The sequence below is a fragment of the Anabrus simplex genome, chromosome 1, assembly GCF_040414725.1.
Source record: "Anabrus simplex isolate iqAnaSimp1 chromosome 1, ASM4041472v1, whole genome shotgun sequence".
In the NCBI taxonomy this organism is placed as follows: Eukaryota; Metazoa; Arthropoda; class Insecta; order Orthoptera; family Tettigoniidae; genus Anabrus; species Anabrus simplex.
The window spans coordinates 1,272,276,905-1,272,297,406 of NC_090265.1; the positions used below are offsets into that span (position 1 = coordinate 1,272,276,905).

At 42.0% G+C, this 20,502-nt stretch overlaps 1 protein-coding gene across 1 annotated transcript in view; it reads right to left on the reverse strand.

The window, feature by feature from the left end:
* Positions 1 to 20,502, reverse strand: part of LOC137497204 (A disintegrin and metalloproteinase with thrombospondin motifs 12-like) — a 205,073-nt gene that overhangs the window by 117,277 nt on the left and 67,294 nt on the right. Inside the window, exons 8-9 of the mRNA XM_068225729.1 lie at positions 19,584 to 19,733; positions 19,170 to 19,316 (exon numbers count right to left, since the gene is read on the reverse strand). Of these exons, the coding sequence (XP_068081830.1) occupies positions 19,170 to 19,316; positions 19,584 to 19,733 (297 nt within the window). The remainder of the gene's footprint in view (positions 1 to 19,169; positions 19,317 to 19,583; positions 19,734 to 20,502) is intronic.

Below are 20,502 nucleotides of genomic sequence, written 5' to 3' on the forward strand. Positions count from 1 at the left end.
AGTCTCACACATTTCTGTCTTAACTCCTCAGCCTCATCCGTAGGTAGTTTGTGGATGACCGCCTTAACGGAAGTAATTAACTCCTCGGTGGGAATTTTAGAGAGAGCGACAGCAAAATTAAGACCCCTAGCTAGAACTTCTGTTTGATTCTCGTCCAAGGATTTCTTGGAAATATTGACGACAGTTTTACTAGCATCCGGGTTCGTGCGAGAGATCATCTGTTATACGGGAAGCTGTGGAAATACGTAGAAATCGTAATAATTCAACAGGGACTCTAGATATCAATTAAGTACCGTAATACGTTGCCAGCCATTAAGGATTTACGTAGGTAGTTCCCTTCCCTATTCCTTCACTATTGTTATTTCGTTGCGGTGTTTGCCAAATTCGTACGTTCCTCATCGCCAGATGTTTCATTCCAGGCTTGTGTCAATGTCATATCTTCATATGTGCGTACACCTGTTATGTTGTGTGACCTTCTCAGACTAATTCTGATGGTTCCGTCAGCTTCCACTTCGAACGCTAGCGGTGTACCGCGTCCGGGGAGCCATCTGATGACGAATGAACGTACCATTTCTACTTCTATTATAACGTCTAAATTCAAACCTCATTGTTTGAGAAGCCCTTCTCGTGGACAGTCGAGATTTTCTTCCGATGACTCAGAGCGAAGTCCTCTGTGAAATGTAAAGAATTTCAATTTATTTTCTTGACACGGCATAAGCATAAAAGCCTATACCTTGTATATAGGTACGGGCCGTGAATGCATCAGTGGCAACATTAATTAATTGCTCTCGGTTAATTTGATAGACCTCACAGACGGAGCATGACTATTCAATTAATACGTAGCAGTAACGTAATGAAAGCTTGAATGGAAGGTCACTCTGAAGCCTACCCACTATTTGAAATCTCCAGCGAAAGTTGACCATGGAATTCCTCAGGTACTAATTATAAAACTTTTAGAGAATTTAGACGAAACATTCAATTATGTATCCCTTAGCATATTTCATCTGACAAGACTAAATAAATAATGGCGTTCATGACGATACGTGGCATACTGTACTGCAAATACTGGTATGCAATAAATTCCATGTATCCAGTTTGTTCTTGATGTCAAGAGAAATACACAGAGTGGCCAAAAGTCATGGAAAGACACTGAATGTGTTGTGAATAACGAGTTTCTCCTCCGCGAGCCCAAAAAATGGCAACAATACGGCGAGACATATACTCTACCAAGTGCTCGAATCGTTCTAGAGGGATCTGGACCCACGCATCTTGCACTGCTACCGACAGGTGGCCTTGTGTATTTGGTGCGAGGTTCGTGGAGCGCACACCATCATCGACAGCGTCCCATAAATGCTCGATCGGATTATTACCTGGGGATCTGGAGGGCCAATCCATGGTCGTAATTTCACTGGAGTGCTCCTCCAACCACCTGCGTGCCATCACAGAGCGATCACAAGGCGCATTGTCCTGTTGAAATATGGCATCTCCAGCAGGGTACTCTAGGGCCAGAAAGGGATGCAGATGGTCTGAAAGAATGTCCACATAACGTGCAACTGTCAGGGCTCCCTGCAGCCGGACAATAGGGCCTAATTGCGAACATGAGAACGCCTCCCAGACCAGAACTAAGTCACTTCCCACCTGAACACAACCTTGTTGACACGCATGACCCATAGGTTCATGGGGCATACGCCACACTCTCACGCGCCCTTCAGCTCGATACAACTAAAACCGGGATTCATCAGACCATACCACACGCCTCCATTATTCCATGATCCATTGTCGATGTTCGCGAGCCCATGCATGTCGTTGAGCTCTGTATCGAGGTGGTCAGCAAAGGGACACGAGTTGCTCGTCGGCTTGTATAGCCTATGCGGTACAGTTTCCTCCTTACAGTCCTGGGAGAAATGGGTTCCTGACTCCCAACATTCAACTGGGCAGTCATCTGAATCACAGTAGTCCGTCGAGCGCCTATATGGTTCTGCGGAGGTAATGTAATGTCCGTTCGTTAAACGCCTTTGGTCGTCCCGTACGGTGAAGATACATCTTCGACACGGTTAATCTCGTAAACCCGAATTCGAGTGTAATCTTCGCAATGCTATGACCCATGCCCCGTGCACCGATGATCATCCCACGTTCAAAGTCGGTTAAATTGATACGTGTTGCCGTCTTCCCGACACTGGTGTCTGTGACAGACTGCTCAGCTACGCTCAGGCTAGCCACAATGCTCAAGGGTCACACACGGCACATTTTCTAATGGAAACCCCTTCCCGTGACTTGGCCACTCAGTGTATATTCATACTCATTTCGTGTGATATATTCTTTCCAAAATTCAGTGTAAAATAATTCTACCCCTCCAACAAAGAACATCGTAAATGACATTTTTGCGATTTTTAGATTATTCGCTTATCATGTATATATATACTAGCTGATGTACCCGTGCTTCGCTACGGGATTCTCAGAAAGACTGTCTATGTGGTTTTCCTACCTGAAGTCGTCAGAAGGAATATAGTGATTAAAAGCAATGTTATAGGCCTATAAAATACTTGATCAGATTAATATACCGCACATTTTCTCACTTTCAACAAACAATACTACGGTGCCGATATAACAGTCCAAAGTTCCAGTGCTGCAATGACCAGACCTCGGACAGCCGTGAACACTTCTGTGCCATTATTCCGTTAAATATACACACTGCTCATTCCAATCAGTGCCTCAGAGTAGGAACTGAATAGCTCGAATTTTATGATGAACCATTTTGTTAACTATCAGGAGTATCAGAAATGTATCTAACTCCCCAGCTACTTCCCGCCAATTTTCAGGCATGCTGTAATACTAAGTACGACCATTGAGTTGGCTGTGCGGTTAGGGGTGCATAGCTGTGAGATGGATCCGGGAGGTAGTGGGTTCGAAATCCACTATCGACAGTCCTGAAGATGGTTTTCCGTGGTTTCCATTTTTCACACCAGTAAAATGCTGGGGCTGTAACGTAGGGGCTGCTTCCTTCCCACTCCTAGCCCTTTCGTATCCCATCGTCGCCAATAGTCCTATCTGTGTCGGCGCGACGTAGAGCAAATTTTTTTTTAAATAGGTATTCAGCAGTAATCCCATCTATCGGAGATGAATGGCAACAGAGAGACAATGCAAATCACAAAAAACAATGGTCAATGTAATGTTATTGTTGACCAATGTTATTAGCTTTCTGTATTGTAGGCCTTCACATTCCGCTTCCTTTCGACTCTGTAATATAAGGCCGTCTTATAAAATTAATTATAGCGTAGACGTAGGTCCTTATTCTCCGACTTTATATACCGATTTTCATTAAATTCTGTTTACTCATTTTCTTGTGACGGCGCTGATATGATCATAGCAACAAAAATCCATATTCATGAATATCTCCGTTATCATAGCCAGTATGGACAAAATGTATAAGACATAAATGATCAGAAATTTAATACTATGTAGCTTTATTTATATAGTAATTGTCAATAAGACCACTAATAACACAAATATTCGAGCATTAAATTTTGGGCCTTCCCCTAAATTACCATTTCGCTCCACGTGAATAAAGTTATTTATGGCCTAGATTGTAGCGACTTATTCTCTGACTTTGCATACCGATTTTATTTACGACGGGACAACTAATAACAAATATTTGAGAATTAAATTTTAGGCATTCCCCTAAACTACCATTTCTCTCAGCGTGAATAAGATTATTTATGGCGTAGATTGTAGCGACTTATTTTCCGACTTTTCATACCTATTTTAATTAAGATAGGACCCCTACTAACATAAATATTTGCGAATAAAATTTTAGGCCTTCCCCTAAACTACAATTTCTTTAAGGGTGAATAAGATTATTTACAGTTTATATTGTAGCAACTTATTTTAGAACTTAACATACTGGTTTTTGTTAAGATAGGATCACTAATAACATAAATATTTGAGAATTAAATTTTAAGCCATCCCCTAAACTACCATTTCTCTCAGTGTGAGAAAGATTATTTATGGTTTATATCGTAGCGACTTATTCCCGGACTTTACATACCGGTTTTCATTAAATTCTCTTCAGCCGTTTTCTCGTGATGCGTGTACATACAAACAGGCAGACAGGCAGACAGACAGACAGACAGACAGAAATTACGGAAAATTAAAAAATGCATTTCCTTGTTACTATGAACATGACTGATACAGAAATACCATCCTTTTTTAAATTTTGAGCAATGTACAGACACAACTCTTATTTTATATATATAGATATATAATATGAGTTTTGTCTGTGCATTGCTCAGAATTTAAAAACAATGGTATTTATGTATCAGTCGTGTCCACAGTAAGAAGGAAATGCACTTTTTAATTTTCCGTAATGTCTGTCTGTCTGTCTGTCTGTCTGTCTGTCTGTCTGTCTGTCTGTCTGTCTGTCTGTCTGTCTGTCTGTCTGTCTGTCTGTCTGTATGTATGTATGTATGTATGTATGTATGTACACGCATCACGAGAAAACGACCGAAACGAATTTAATGGAAATTGGTAAGCAAATCTGGGAAATAAGTCGCTACAATCTAGGTCATAAATAATTGTAATCACGCTGAGTGAAATGGTAGTTTAAGGGAAGGCCTAAAATTTAATTCTCAAATATTTATGTTAATAGTGGTCCTATCTTAATGAAAATCGGTATACAAAGTCGAGGAATAAGTCGCCATTATCTCGGGACATAAATAATGTTATTCGCGGTGAGTGAAATGCTAGTTTAGAAGAAGGCCTGTAATTTTATTATCAAATATTTATGTTATTAGTGGTCATATCGATAAAAACTGCATAACTAAAGTTGTATAGTGTTAAATTTACGATCATTTATGTCTTATACATTGTTACCGTGCCGGCTATGTTCACAGAGATATTCATGAATTTGGATTCTTGTTACAAAGTCCATGCCAGCGCCGAGTCACAAGAAAATAGGTAATCAGAATTTAATGAAAATCGGTATGTAAACTCGGAGAATAAGGACTACAGTCTGCGCTATAAATAACTTCATAAGGCGCCCTAATATCGCTGAGACGAAAGAAAAATAAATGTGAACGACAACAATATGGCAAGCGCATAAAATTGATCAACAATAACATGACATTGGCCATTGTTTGTGGTGATGTGCTCTGTGTCTTCTGTTGCCACTCATCTCCGATCGGTAGGATTACTGCTGCGTACCGACTTTTTTAATCTGCTTCACGTCGCACTGAAACAGGTTTTATGGCGACGATGGGAAAGGAAAGGGCTAGGAGTGTGAAGGAAGCGGCCTCGACCTTAATTAAGGTACAGCCCCAGCATTTCCCTGGTGTGAAGATGCATAATAATTTCGTGTGGCTATTTCTAGCCGAGTGCAGCCCTTGTAAGGCAGACCCTCCGATGAGGGTGGGCGGCATCTGCCATTTGTAGGTAACTGCGTATTATTGTGGTGGAGGATAGTGTTATGTGTGGTGTGTGAGTTGCAGGGATGTTGAGGACAGCACAAACACCCAGTCCCCGGGCCACTTGAATTAACCAATTAAGGTTAAAATCCCTGACCCGGCCGGGAATCGAACCCGGGACCCTCTGAAACGTAGGCCAGTACGCTGACCATTCAGCCAACAGGACGGACGGTGTGAAGATGTGAAACTACGGAATACAATCTTCAGGGCTGCCGACAATAGGGTTCGAATCCTCTATCTCCAGGATGCAAGCTCACAGCTGCGCGCCTCCTAACCACATGGGCAACTCGCCCGGTCGTACCGCGTGTAACAGCCTGCCTGAATATTGGCGGGAAGTAGCTGGAGAGTTAGATGATTTTCTTCTTTAGCATGATATTCCTCTGCTTCACAAATTTTCTTATAATACTGGTACGCAAGACGCTGGGTCATCATAGCATTCGAGATATTCAATCCCTACTATGTTGGAATGAGCAGTGTGCATATTTAACAGAATAACGGCAGATGAGTGTTCACGGCTGTCTGCGGCCTAGTCATTCCAGCTCTGGAACTTCGGACTGTTAGATCGTAGTACTGTTCGTTAAAAGTGAGAAAATGTGCAGTTTATCATTTAATCGGGTATTTTATATGTCAGAAGGAATGTAGCGATTCAAAGCAATGTTGTAATGACCTATGCTGACTTCAGTTAGGAAAACCACGAAGTCAGTCTTTCTGAGAATCCCGTAGCGCAGTACGGGTACATCAGCTAGTCCTGTACTAAAAATGAGCTCCAGTATCAACTGAAAAGTTATTCCACCCTGATTCGCAATATATTCTTTTGCTTACTCAGTATTTAAGAACATCGTAACTCTTATTATTTAATTTGTTCCAAATAAGAACAACGTAACTCATGATACAATGTTCTTAAAGGGAGTGTTATCTGTAACGAGTTCTGTAAACGTTAGGTTACGATCATCTTACAGGAAGTATTCGGCTCATTCACTCAAAAATGCATATTAATTACTGCACTGACTTCGCGCATCTGTCAGCAATGACGCGTCAAGACGTTCCAAGTTTCCATTCTGTGACCTGAGAGATCATCAGTTGGTGATAGCAAATACAGTAGAGACAATACGCGACACTCAGCGAGATATCCAGGGACAGCTATTAGAGCTCTCTCTCTAGCAGATTGACCTGAGAACTACTGATTCTGTCATAAGAGCACGTGTGTTTGTGTGTGAAGTTTTTAGTGTTTTTATGCGTTTTCAGTGAGTTGACATAATTAAATAGTAGCGTGTGTCATTCCTTGATATCTCCTTTCAACATGAGGGGAAAGGTATGTGCTGTGTTTGGCTGCAGTAATTATGAAGTAGAGAAGAATGCGCGGCCTTTCTTCAGTTTCCCTCGTGACAAGAAAATGTAAGTAATATTTTGTTTGCATATATATTCTTCCAGTGACAAAGAGATTTTTATAGTACTTCATAATCTTGTGACCTGCTCGACTCATATTTTAACTGGCTTAAAATATAATACGCATATTTTATTGTATAGTGCAGCAGTTAACCTTCAATACCGATGTATTGTTGTAGGTGTGATTTGTGGGTTTGATTTAATTCAGGAAAATACATACGCATATGAGTGTGGCTGGTTGTGTTCCAAGTTACCCCCTTTGGAATGCCGTAATGCGTTGTCTAGCACTGAAGAAAATATGGGTGATCTAAGAAATGTACATATTTTGTTGAAACAATATGATGATGCAAATTTGCTTAACCCTAATGCAATGGCATTATGGCAAGTATTGTTTATAGGGAAAGTTTGAATGTTTTTGAGGCTAAATTTATAGATTTACTTTCTGTTAGTAGGCTTCAAGTTAAAAGGAAAATTGTCCAGCTCTTAAATGTAAACTCACTGAATTATGTGTATAGGGAATGTGCCGATATTTTTGTTGACATGTGTGTTATTATGATACAATGCTTTTAAATGAGAAAAAAAGAAAAATCTAGCCGTGAACGTTCAGGCAGGAATTCTAAAGCTAAAAGAGTAATGCATAAATGAAGATTCAAGCCCTTTCACAGCAGTCCATTTCACATCGTAAATATATGTCTAATTTAATTTAGCCCACACAACTGATAATTTAAGCAGCATGAAATAATGTTCTCAGGGCAAGTGCTAGATATTTTAGCTAGGGTGGAGAGATCCTACCTACAAGAAAAAAAATATTTTAAATGAATTTATTCAACCTTATGGCATGTTGGATATATATCACCTTGGTGCCGTAACTTGTCGTCTCCCGAATCACCTTCTAGAATGGTTCTCCAGGCGATGAAATAATAAATTGTTATTCACTCTTAGCACAGAGAGGAAATGTGAAATTCTTTAATTTCTTAAATCAATGCTATCCGCATATTCAACTTCTCAAGTGACATTTAACATCCTCTATCTAGAAATATCGAATGAAGTTAATGCATACTTCAAATTTTCGTGTTGTGAGCCTACATGAAAGTCAGTCTTTCGTACCAAGTGGTTCTGAAAGTGTCGGGGGACTGTATGAAAGTAAAGGTTAAATAATTCTTCATTCATTTATCCAGAATTGCTTTAGCAACATTGAAGTTAATATCTTAGTAATACTTTCTTTCTAGACGTAATTTATTTATCCATTTCCGTATATACATTTCCGTTGATATTTGAATTTAGCTCGAATTTTCAGGTCAAGGCACTAGGAGCGCCACTTGTGACTTGTCTCCCATTTTAACAAGGCTAAATCCGGAAGTGTCGCGTATTGTCTCTACTGTATTTGGTTATAGCAGGTACTCATTTTAGCAGTGAGGAGAGACATTTCTTGTCACTGAAGCCAAGACATAGTACAGACGGGAATGTTACCAGTGCAATGTAAAACGCCAGAGCAGTCTTTTATCCATTCCAAAATGCATTCAAGAGGCAAATTGATGATTGATTTAGCGAGGAACATGGCTGCTTGTTCAACTCAGTTACAAGGTAAGTGTACATTCATTTATTCAGCAGGACCAGCCATGCTTATTTGTCAGAAATGTAGTTTTCAACAGCAACAGCTAAAGCTCAATTGGAATTTTAGCCAGAAACAACGAGGAATACGGAAATCAATTCGCACGCTGGAACTTAGCATTGCGTATAACCAGAGCCCTGCACGGATGCGGATATTCTCGATCCTTCGATCCAGAAAAGTTTTAAAACTCCCTTAATAATAATCGTATCGCCTTGGAAGATACGTCATTTTGTAGGGAATCACAAGAACGTATCCTCAACCAAATCTCAGGAAAATCCACCGAGGTATTTTCTCGTAATTCCACTTACAAATACTCACGATGTCTGATGACGTATCAGCCACAAGCATATAAAAGACGAGGCCTCCAGACAGTGGATACACAGTCATTGCTGGGAGCTCTGACCTGTCAGGCTCACCACATATCATTGTCATATTGTTCGTCGAGGTGCTGTTTAAAAGTAGACTGGACTTAGGGTCTGCGAATCTTTAAGATATTCTGACAATTAGTCGAACTTAGACTCTACATACACCGTCAAGTGTTGTAAATGTGAATTATTTTCCAGGAGATACGAATAGACATCAATTTTTTAAATATGGCTTTTATATTAGTATTTCTTCAGTGAAGTGTAACTGATTACATTGCTATGCAAAGGTGATCTTTGAAGTGTTTGAAATATTTCACCTTAATAACATAAGTGTTGCCATCTCAACACTCAAGTGCTTCAGAACAGGTGATTAATTTTGCACTCAATAAATTGTGTTTAAAGTGAGCGATATTCGAACTCACACTTGTAAATAATTATTTCTTATTTCCAAAGACTCTCTGTGCTAAGAGTGAATAACAATTTAATATTTCATCGCTCTCAGCAGGGTCCTACGGATAAACTCTTGAATAGCCATTTCTTATAGGTCAAATACGAATATATTACTCGTTGTGGAAAGTAACCACAGACTGTGCTACAAGTGACCGATGTTTATTTCATTATTTTCAGTGGAAAATAACTATGAATGATTTATTGAATCAAAGCTATCCGCCACGAGTGACCGATATTTAATTTCAATATTTTCCGTGGTAAATAACAATGAACTGTGATCTATTCTTTCATTAACCCACAACAAGTGAACAATATTTAATTTCGTTATTTTCCGTGGTAAATAACCATTAACTGTGACCTATTCTTTCGTTTCTTGAATAAGGCTACAGGTGAACAATATTTAGCCTCATTTCATTATTTTCAGTGGTCAATAGCCAGGAAATGTGACATTCTTTAATATATTAAATCAATGCTAACCGCATTTTAACTTCTCAAGTGACATTTAACATCTTCTATCTAGAAATATCGAATGAAGTTAATACATGCTTCAAATTTTCGTGTTGTGAGCCTACATTAAAGTCAGTCTTTCGTACCAAGTGATTCTGAAAGTGTCGGGGGACTGTACGAAAGTGAACACTCGTATAAGTAAAATCGCGAGTGATTACTCCGTATCCAGATCGTCGTAGAACTTTGAGAGCTTCTAAATCTTCAGGTTCGAGGCACGGGCTGGATTCCAATGTTGATGAACGGACTTAGGAGTATAAGTCCGAGTCCATGGTTACGAGCGGATCCTGGAGAATGAGTTCGATTGCATGGTGGCGAGAGGACCCGGGAGTACGAGGTTGCCTGGAGAACCATTCTAGAAGGTGATTCGGGAGACGACAAGTAACAGCACCAAGGTGATATATATCCAACATGCCATAAGGTTGAATAAATATTCTTTTACAATATTTTTTTATTCTTGTAGATAGGATCTCTCCACCTGTACCAAGCCATAGCTAAAATATCCAGCACTTGCCCTGAGAACTTTATTTCATGCTGCTTATATTATCAGTTGTGTCCGGCTATCTCTTACCGGTACAGTATATATAGTACCAGGAACCGCCAGCGGTCTGGAACATAATTTATTTCAGCGTGAGGTACGGCGAAGTAAACAAAGTCACAGCTGGAACTTTCGAGTAAGAGCGAGTAACTACGTCATGAGCTTCACGCAAGGAAGTGACATTGCTATGACGCGCCGATCACGTGTACAGCGCGTGATGGCATGGAAAGGAATGGTATAAAAGGACAGGGATTCGCCAAGTAAAAGTCCCCCACCCGAGCGAGCGGGAACCTCGGACTCGGAGTCGGACGAGGCCCCACTGGCGATCGACCTTTCAGGCGCATCCCGGGAGGCCGAATCTGAGAGCTCCGAGGGAGAGGGACCCAGCCAGCACGGGGTGACCGAACCCGAGGTCCCAGCCACCCAGCCGGGAAACCAGGGTGACGGCTTCAGGGAGGAAGAGGGGGAAGGGAAAGGGGAAAGGAAAAGTAACCCAGCCCCTGAGCCGCAAGGCCCAGGCCGGCGGGAGAAATAAGCCAAGTACCCGAGTCGATAGTAGCACCGAAACATCTATCGGCTCAACCCAACCCCAGCACTCCACACACAAGAGGCAGACTCGTCAGAGCCCACCTCCACCACCACAACAGAAGAAACAGATCACCCGTAAGGGGTCAACCCCCCACCCCTTACGGTCTACACCACCAACACCAAGACACTCGAAACGGAGCTCCTCAAAAAGCTGCCGCATGAAGAGAGAAAATATTATTTCTCTAGGCCGAGAGTAGACGCACATTTAGCGATTCGGCTGCACATGACGAGCTTTGAGAGCTACGAAACCGCTATCGAGGTGCTAAAACGGCTAAATATTACATTTGTAAGAATATTGCCCAATAGCACTATGAAGCGGTTCGTAGTGAGGACCCCCGTTAACGGAAGTAATGCGGACGAAATCCAGCTTGCATTGAAAGCTCAGGATATCCCCGCATTCTCCGTTGTGCGGATGCGAGCAGGGAATAGGCCAGCCAAGGGCAACCTATTCCTAGTTGCAGTGGCGGACACCCCAGACGCGGACAATCTGCGGAAAATGCGGATGCTCGCGAACATGCTGGTGTCGGTCGAGCCATACCGCCCCCCAGCCACTGGCCCCCAATGTGGAGTGTGTCAGAGGCATGGCCATCCAGGGGCAGCGTGCCGACTGGAGCCCAGATGCCGCAGATGCGCCGCCTCCCACTTGTTCCGCGACTGCCCCCACGGCAACGACCCCGCGTACTCTAAGTGCGCTAACTGCGGGGGAAAACACGCGGCCAATTTTAAAGACTGTCCTAGCCGCAAGGACTACGAAGCCGCTCATCAAGGCAAAGGGCCAAAGGGTAATAAGCGTGGCAACCCTAAGGCCCAAGCAGGCCCCTCAGGCACAGGCGCTTCACGCAAGAAGAACCCAGGCCCATCAGGTACAAAGGACCCTTCAGGTCTCGCAGGCCCTTCAGGCACAAAGGGCCAAAAGCAAGGTCCTTCAGACAACCAGCGCCCATCAGGCGGAGGCATTTTAAATTTCAAGCCCGTACGGACGGTAGGCAAACAGAACCACGGGCCCTCAGCCCAACCAGCCCCCACCACCGTCCGAGCTAAGACCTCAAACAAAAACCACAAGAAGGCCCAGCCCCAAGAAAACAAACAAAGGCAGGTTAAGTCCACGCCAGCACTTCCCGAGCTACTAGAAGGCCCACCCCAGGCCAGCTCCACCCCCCGCAGAGAACCTGCCGATAGTCAGCCGGCATCCGCACCACCACCCCCCTCGTCCTCACCTCTCACCACACCAATCTCACCAACAACACAGCTACAGGCACAACAGCCAGCGGGGAACATGGCAGTAAACGCGTTCAGGGAAAGGATAGAAGAAATCCTGAAAACCTTCTTTCCGAACCTGAACCTGTCGGTAGCCATAACCACTGGGGTTATGATGGCCAACATGCTCCCCTACCCCTGGCTAAGAGACCTGGCTAATGCAATCTCCGAACTCCTAACCCCGGATGGCTGAACAACCCAACGAAGATAATAATAATAATAATAATAATAATAATAATAATAATAATAATAATAATAATAATAATAATAATAACAATAACACGCAGGAGCTTCGAGTTCTAATATGGAACTGCCAGGGCGTCAGATCTAGGAAATATGAACTCGAAGCCTTCCTAGCCGCGAACTCAATACACGTAGCTCTCCTAACAGAGACCTTCCTCCCTCCGGGGAGGAAGTTCACTATAAGAGGCTACAAAATGCACAGAAGCGATAAGGCTAACAAAGTTGGAGGAGTGGCAGTCCTGGTAAGGAAGGACATCAAGCACATGGAGGTAGACATACCAGAGCTGGTCACGCTAGAGGCATGTGGAATAGCCCTACCAGTGCAAGGAACACTCATAAATGTAATAGCATACTCCAGACCGACAAGCCTTAACACTCAGGACATAGAAACAGTACTAGGGCTAAATCGAAACACAGTGCTAGGAGGGGACTTAAACTCGAAACACGCCACCTGGGGATGCCTGAAACCAAACCCAGCAGGCACAAGGCTGTATGACCACATGCTATCCCAGGACTATGTGGTAACAGCCCCCAGTGAGCCCACGTTCCTAGCACCGAACGATCACGTATCCGACATACTTGACATAGCCCTATTGCGACATATTCCTCAAAGGCATAGCATTAAGGTAGTGAACGACCTGGGGTCGAGGCACCAACCAGTGATATTTACACTAGATGCGAACCCAGAGGAATATGAGAAAAACCCCAGACGCCGGCTCAACTATAAAGCAGCTAACTGGGGCAAATTCGAACGCAAGCTAGACACACTCCTACAGGGAAGCGAAGGCATGCTAATAGACAGCACAGCCCAAATAGACGAAGCAGTCAAAACCCTCGTAGAAGCAATTCAAACAGCCACAACTGCGAGCATACCGCTAAGCAAACACAGAGAAACACCTCTTTTCGAGATTCCAGCGCACATAAAAGAGTTAATACGCAGGCGCAACAGCCACAGGCGTAACTGGGCTCGACATCACAGAGACGAAGACCGCGAGATGAAAAACGAACTAAACACGGAAATACAAAAGCAACTACTCGAATACAGGTCGGAAAAGTGGAACAACCACCTCAAACTTTTCGACACCAACACCAGGCCAGTGTGGAACTTAGCGAGACACTTCACGCGAGAACCACACAACATCCCTACCATCAAGGGACCTAACGGCCCGGTATACGAGAACCGTGACAAAGCCGAAATCATAGCGGACTCCATAGAGGCGGCTTTCACCCCAAACGAAATACCATCTGACCCAGCCTTCATCAGGCAAACTGAGGCAAAGGTAGCAGAATTCCTTGAAAACGCACCTAAGCCGGAGGTTAAGAGGACAAATATACACGAAATTAAGTGGATTATAGGTCATCTTAACTCCAAGAAGGCGCCAGGCCCAGACGAGATCCAGAACATAATAATTAAGAAATTAACTCACAAAGCCCTAACACTACTCACCAGCATCTTCAATGCAATGTTCAGACTCCAATACTACCCTGAACAATGGAAAAGGGCTAGGATCCTCGTATTTGGAAAACCAGGCAAAGACAAGTCAGACCCCAACAACTACAGACCCATCAGCCTTCTGGACGCCCTCAGTAAAGTATTCGAGAAAATACTACTGAAAAGGTTAATAGGGCATATCAAGGAAAAAGGCATAATTCGCAACGAGCAGTTTGGCTTTAGGAACGCACATTCTGCCCCACAACTGCTCACTCGATTCATAGAACAAGCCACCATAGGTCTCAACAAACGAAGAGACACAGGAACGGTTTTCCTTGATATCCAGAAAGCATTTGACAAAGTCTGGCACGAAGGCCTACTAGCGAAACTAATAGACCACGAATTCCACCCAGGCTATATAAGACTTATTAAATCTTATCTGGAGGGCCGAGAGTTCAAAGTAGACGTACATAACACGCTGTCAAGTACTCGCAGGATTAGAGCGGGCGTAGCCCAAGGGTCCCTTATCGGCCCAATCCTCTTCGTCCTGTATACAAACGACATGCCTACGACAGAACTCACTACCACACACCTCTACGCTGATGACACCGCTATCTCAGTTCAACATCCACAGCTAGCGTGCGCTCGAAAGAGGCTCCAAGTAGCACTAAGAACTCTCGAGCCTTGGCTAACGAAATGGCGCATCAAGGTCAATGTTGACAAGTGCCAAGCAGTGCTGTTCACTAAGAAGAACAGACTCACACGCAAACCAGTCAACATAAAAGCGCTAAAGCTTTTCAACGAAGATATAGTGTGGCATGACAAAGTCAAATACCTAGGAGTAGTCCTGGACAGAAAGCTCACCATGCTACACCACATCAATGATATTCAAAGAAAAGCACACATACGGCTTAACCAGCTATATCCTATACTGAACAAAAAGTCCAGTATTAAAACGGAAGTAGCCATAAACATGTATAAGGCCTTAATCAGACCAATAATCATGTACGCAGCCCCAGCGTGGGGGTTCACTGCAATGACGAACCTGGATAAGCTGGAATTAATACAAAATAAATGCCTACGAGCAGCGACCAGACTCCCTTTCGACACGCCAATACGCCAACTACGCAGTATTGCGAAAGTCAGCTCAATAAGGCACCAAATACGTAAACAGACACTAAACATGTACAGAAAGTCATGGGGTAATAAGATCAACCCGTTAATAAGCGGGATCGGACGCTACGACGTTGATCTGTACAAAAAGTATCCTACACCGAAGCACATTCTGTTCAGCCACAGGGTTGGGTGGGCGAGGGGCCGATAGCCAACCCACTCCCGCCAAGCTGACACCTATATACCACATACACCCACACACTGCAGACACCTATGTAAATATGTAAATATGTTTCAGCTGTCCTAGACCCAGGGACCAGGCGAGGAAGATTGACAAAAAGTACAACCTAAGAAGACGACGGCAACGCAGCCAGACGGCCAAGGACGTATCAATCCACCCCCGCCCCCCTACAGAGACATGGGAGCGGAACACCAGCCCGCAGCCTATAAACAGCACTAATAAGTTATCTCTCTCCTATCTAGGTTGAACGCTGGACATGAGAGCAGGCCAACAGCCGGCACTCCAATGAGAACTTGTATATACATATGTTATTAATAATCTTAGTTTTAGATCTGTAGTGACAAGTGTGTTCAAACAACACCGCATAGAGGGACATCGACAGGAGGAAGAAGATAGCCCGTTGCATGCAAGGCTTGGCTCTAATTCCCCCCTCTCCAAAAGGAGACTTGGCACCAGGGACTGCTGGCTGCTGGACAATGGGACGAACCTGCGGCCCAAAGCCCAGACGCTAGCAGACCCGAGCCGACCCGGCAGTGACAAGAAGGACTGATCCCCATAATAACAAAAATTGCAAGGAAATGGTTATGAATGCATGACACCTATTCCTAACTAACACAACCTCTGGACTTTATCCAGCCCACATCCTTGCATGTGCTGTCACAAGATGTCAGGTTTTACATGTAGGCTCTTTCTTCTTTCTGCCTATGTGGTTTTTCCCTGACCCTTCAATACCATACCTTAACACTATCCAACCAATACAAACTTTGCCGTGGTAGCGAGTCTGACTCGGAAACCGGCAGATACTCCTTGTATCACCTCCCACTCCTCCCTGCTATCTCTTTCTTCTTCTTAGAAATAATAGCATGTCGGAGGCCATGTAGATTGAGTCGATGGTCACGCGGGGGGAGCGGGCTTCGGGGGCCCCCCCGATAAAAAAAAAGTAAAAGTCAGTTCATAACTCGCAGCTGAAGGAACAACACGATGTTGTACGCCAGTGACTACGCCGAAGTTCGAACATAGCTGCTACGAGTGAGGTTCGCCGGTAAGAACTCTGCCGTAATTGTCGTCAAAAGACTTGTATTCAAAGTGCTACTTTTGGACTTACAAATGTTTCGAAAATTAAAATACGAACTTAGTTTTCACGAACTACTAGGACTATTTCGAGAATGTGTGACGGTAACTTAAACTGTGGTATAATGTAGTTAAACTTCAACTCAGTCAAAAGCGAGTGTGTAGAACTTGTACTCACACCAGATTTATCTTTAACTTGGAACATTTATAATTTAAAAGCGGGTGCATATTAACGCAGTTTTCCAGTGAAATACATAAATACTTAGTCTTTTAAAGCAAGTAACGCAATGAAAGTGTTTAAAGATTGGTATTTAATACAAGTGTGATTAACTCTAAACAACATTAAAGCATTCGTCTCGGGTGAACAAGACAGTGCCGCATTAGATGATTTCTTCTAAACACTGTATCTATTTGAACATACAAACATGCATGTGTTTAGAACACTTCTACTGTTGTAAATATACCTTTTTTTCGTGTGTCATACCAATGATTATATTAGAACTGTGTTCTTCCTCTGAACAGTTATTCCGATAAATGAGCTTTCGTAATTTTGCTGCTAGTGTTAAGAACAGCGACAAGAGCACATAACAAAATACCGTGCATACATTTATGAAGTGCAAATACGACTTATTTTGAATGGGACACTACCTAGCATTCACAGTTAGTTGAACTTTCTCGTGTTCGCTACATTACACAGTGACGCGCGAAATCCTGACGAGTGCCTATTTCTCGTAATTATCATGTCTGCCTGCCGCTATACAAGCTGAATCTCGAGTCGACGTGGGACGTGTCAACAAGGGAATGGAACTGCAGTATCAACATGGGATATGGAGCGTGGTGCTAAGGTGATGACTTCACGACTCCGACTGCGTATGGTGACAACTTGCTGTTCGCTGACCAGCAGCTGTCTACATTCCAGTCCTGAGTTCCAGTAAAAACAGGTGATATGAATTGTATTTTAAACCACTTTCAAAACAAGTGCATAAAATTCCACAAAACAAACTTTCTTCTTGTCAAGTGGAATAGTAAAATCAGTGACTTCGTTTAGCAGCTTTACGAACAATTATTACAACGCTCATTGGAAACTAGACTTTTACTAAATTCTAGTTTGCGTTATTTTAAAAGTGTAAAATTTTTCATACGTATAATAACTTTTAGGGAGAACTTCACAAACTTTGAAAGTGAAAGAGTATTTATTATAAAGCGAAATTTATTATTTAAAAAGACTAGGAAACAAGTAATATTTATTATTTAAAAAGACTTTAGGAAACAAGTGAAATTTTGTATTTAAAAGGACTCTAGGGAAACAATTCAATATTTGGAATTTTGAATTTGATCTTCTGGTGAAAGACATTCATTTCGGTTAGTTTATGGTGACTTACGTAAAAACAAATTATTTTCAAAACCTCAAGATAAAGGCAATCTTAATGTGGATATCATGTTTTTAAATCAGGCAAACATTGCATTACGAAAATTTTGTAAAATAACTTGCTTTAATGTTGAAATAATTTGCCAACGAAACAAATATTTCGTGAAAAGGAGCAGGAATAATACAGTAGGAAACATTGCCCATAAATACATGGTGGTGAATAAATTGAGCTTTAAGCCCAACTATTATTTTGCTCTGCGTACGCCTCTCTGTACCTTCTCCATAAGAGCCTTCCACCCCTATGTGAAGATTCTCATGGCCAGATCCCTAATCATTTCCCGGTACAATATATATATATATATATATACATAATTCATTTTTATTTAATTTTCTATTTCATCATCTGTAATTGCGACATCCTGTACGTGAGAAAAATGTTAGGAAGAAAGTGTTAAAATTGGAAGTATTCTAAAATCGGAAAAAGAACTGGTTCTAAATGGTCCGGGGAGAGGAAAAAGAGGCATAGTGAGAAGATGAAGGAATATTGGAAGAAGAAGAAGGTACAGCAAAGGATGAAGCACTGAAATTGTCACGTGGTCTCTGGAAGACCCTAACGGAGAGAGAAGGAGAGAAAGAAAAATATCATTGTCAAGTATTTCATATATGCTAAAACAGAATAACCTAAAAACCGAAAAAAGTAATGAATTTAAGAATTCTCTGTCATTGTTAAGAACTAAAGGAATTTCATCATATTTTAACAATTTTGAATGGCATATACAGTTATATCACCACACGTTAAGAGAATTCGTTAATAGTGACTGTTCTTCCTATTGCACGGACCAAATCAATGCTATTATAAGCGAAATTTGAATTGAAAACGCATCGAGAATTTGCTCTATAACATATTTGTGTCGATGCGACGTAAAAGAGCAAATTAAAAAATGAATATAAAGAAACAACGTATAAAGTACATCAGGCTCTATAATCGGTGTTGGATGGAGAGCGTGTGCCAGTCCCCTTGGTTAAATAGTTAGCATAGTGGCCTTCGGTTCGGGTCTTCCCGGGTTCGATACCCTGCCGGGACGAGTATCCTAACTTTGTCTAGTTAATTTCAGTGGCTCAGAGTCTGTATGTTTGTGTTCATATCGAATTCATCGAGTCAATAAATAATTAATGATGAGAAAATTACCTGCATGGTCGATAAGACCGAAAGCCAAAAGCAAACGCTGGAAATAAAACAAACATTAGAAAATTGATAGTATGTTGTTTTAGCGAGGCTACTCATAATTGTTTAATCAAACAGCCGCTCTGTAGTTGAGTTATTCCGTTCGTTAAACGCGCTAAACTACGCAGTAAATTCCACGTCCGCAACGGAAACAAATTTCCATTTGAGACAGACTATATACTACATAAAGTGCAAACTAATGTAATGTTTTATAAAACATTTGTCCGCATATAATTGCAATATTAAGATTAATATGACCACACAAAGGATAAAATTTATTTACTGAAACTATCATCGAAAATATGAATTTACTCACTCGAAAAAAATTGTCATGTACTTCTTGCTGCACTCCGACCAGCTGTTGGTGTTCATCATAACGTAAGGAGACATCACGTAGTAAGAGTTATCTTTAGCTTGGTTGGTACAACCATTTCTCTCCGGTATATCATGAGTACATCCAAGGCTAAATTATAATAAAATCATTTAGTAAATGTTGATAGACTTGTAAAATTACGAGTCCTGACAGTGTTTCCAGTTAAAGTCAACTATTTATTTATTCAAAAATTATTTTTGAAGTTTCTGAATTACAAGCTGAATAAATTAGAAGTACTGTAAAGAAAAATTATATGGAAAATACTCGGTCCGCTAAGATCTACAGAACTCTGAAAATGAAGAAGTAATGATAAAATATACCGGAAGATAGAAAACATAACACTGGGATTTTACTTACTTATGCCCCATCCCGTGTGCGATGGTGTTGCCCGTTAGAAGCCCAACGTCTTCGTTGATGGAACATCCACGGGAGGGGCTACAAGCTGCAGCAGTGTAAGCTAGGCCTAGCAAGCTGCATTGGTTCATGTTATTGGAACATATATCATATCTGTAAACAAATGTATCAAATTGTGAATTAATGTTATTTTAGGGTAGCCCAATAGTATGTTTCAAAAGATTTCAGAGCATGTCGTTAATGACATGAAATAAACTCAAAATTTGGAAACTATCCCGGTTGAGTACTTTCTCTTAAAATATATCATTGCCATCAGTACTTGATCTACGTTTTCCCCTGTTATAATTGAAGCAAACAGAGGAGAGTTACGATGTCAGATGAACATGTTGAGTGAATATTTTGGCAGTTATGGAACGAAAATAAGAGTGAAGAAAAGCAAGTGTTGCTAGTAATTACTGTGTTAAGAGGAACTGAAACTGAGCAGCCTTCCTCTCTTAACTCTATTCTGAAGAGAAAGGGGGAGAAGTTCGATCCTTCGAAGCTAAAAGTTATCAGCAAAATAAAGGGAAGTTTCGCGAAGTACGTAATAATGAACGACCCTGTAGGCATCGCAAACCTGATAACATCGGGGTAGAAGAAAGAACAAAAGTTGACCACAAAAGGTCAGATAGAATAGAGGATCCAAGCACAATAAGTAGAAGTAATGTCAGGACTAATATAAGAGCCCCGTGGGTGCCAATCTATGCACCTTTGTTGACAGTCCTCGGGATTCCCATTGTCTTTGCCTCCCCCTATATATCTATTCTACTCCCCCACTCACAGTAGGTAACTATCGGAGAGAGCCTGGATGTTACTACATAGGGATACTTAGCAAAGGGGGACTGAGGTGATTTCTCGTTGCTTTCCTTGCGAAGAAAAGCAA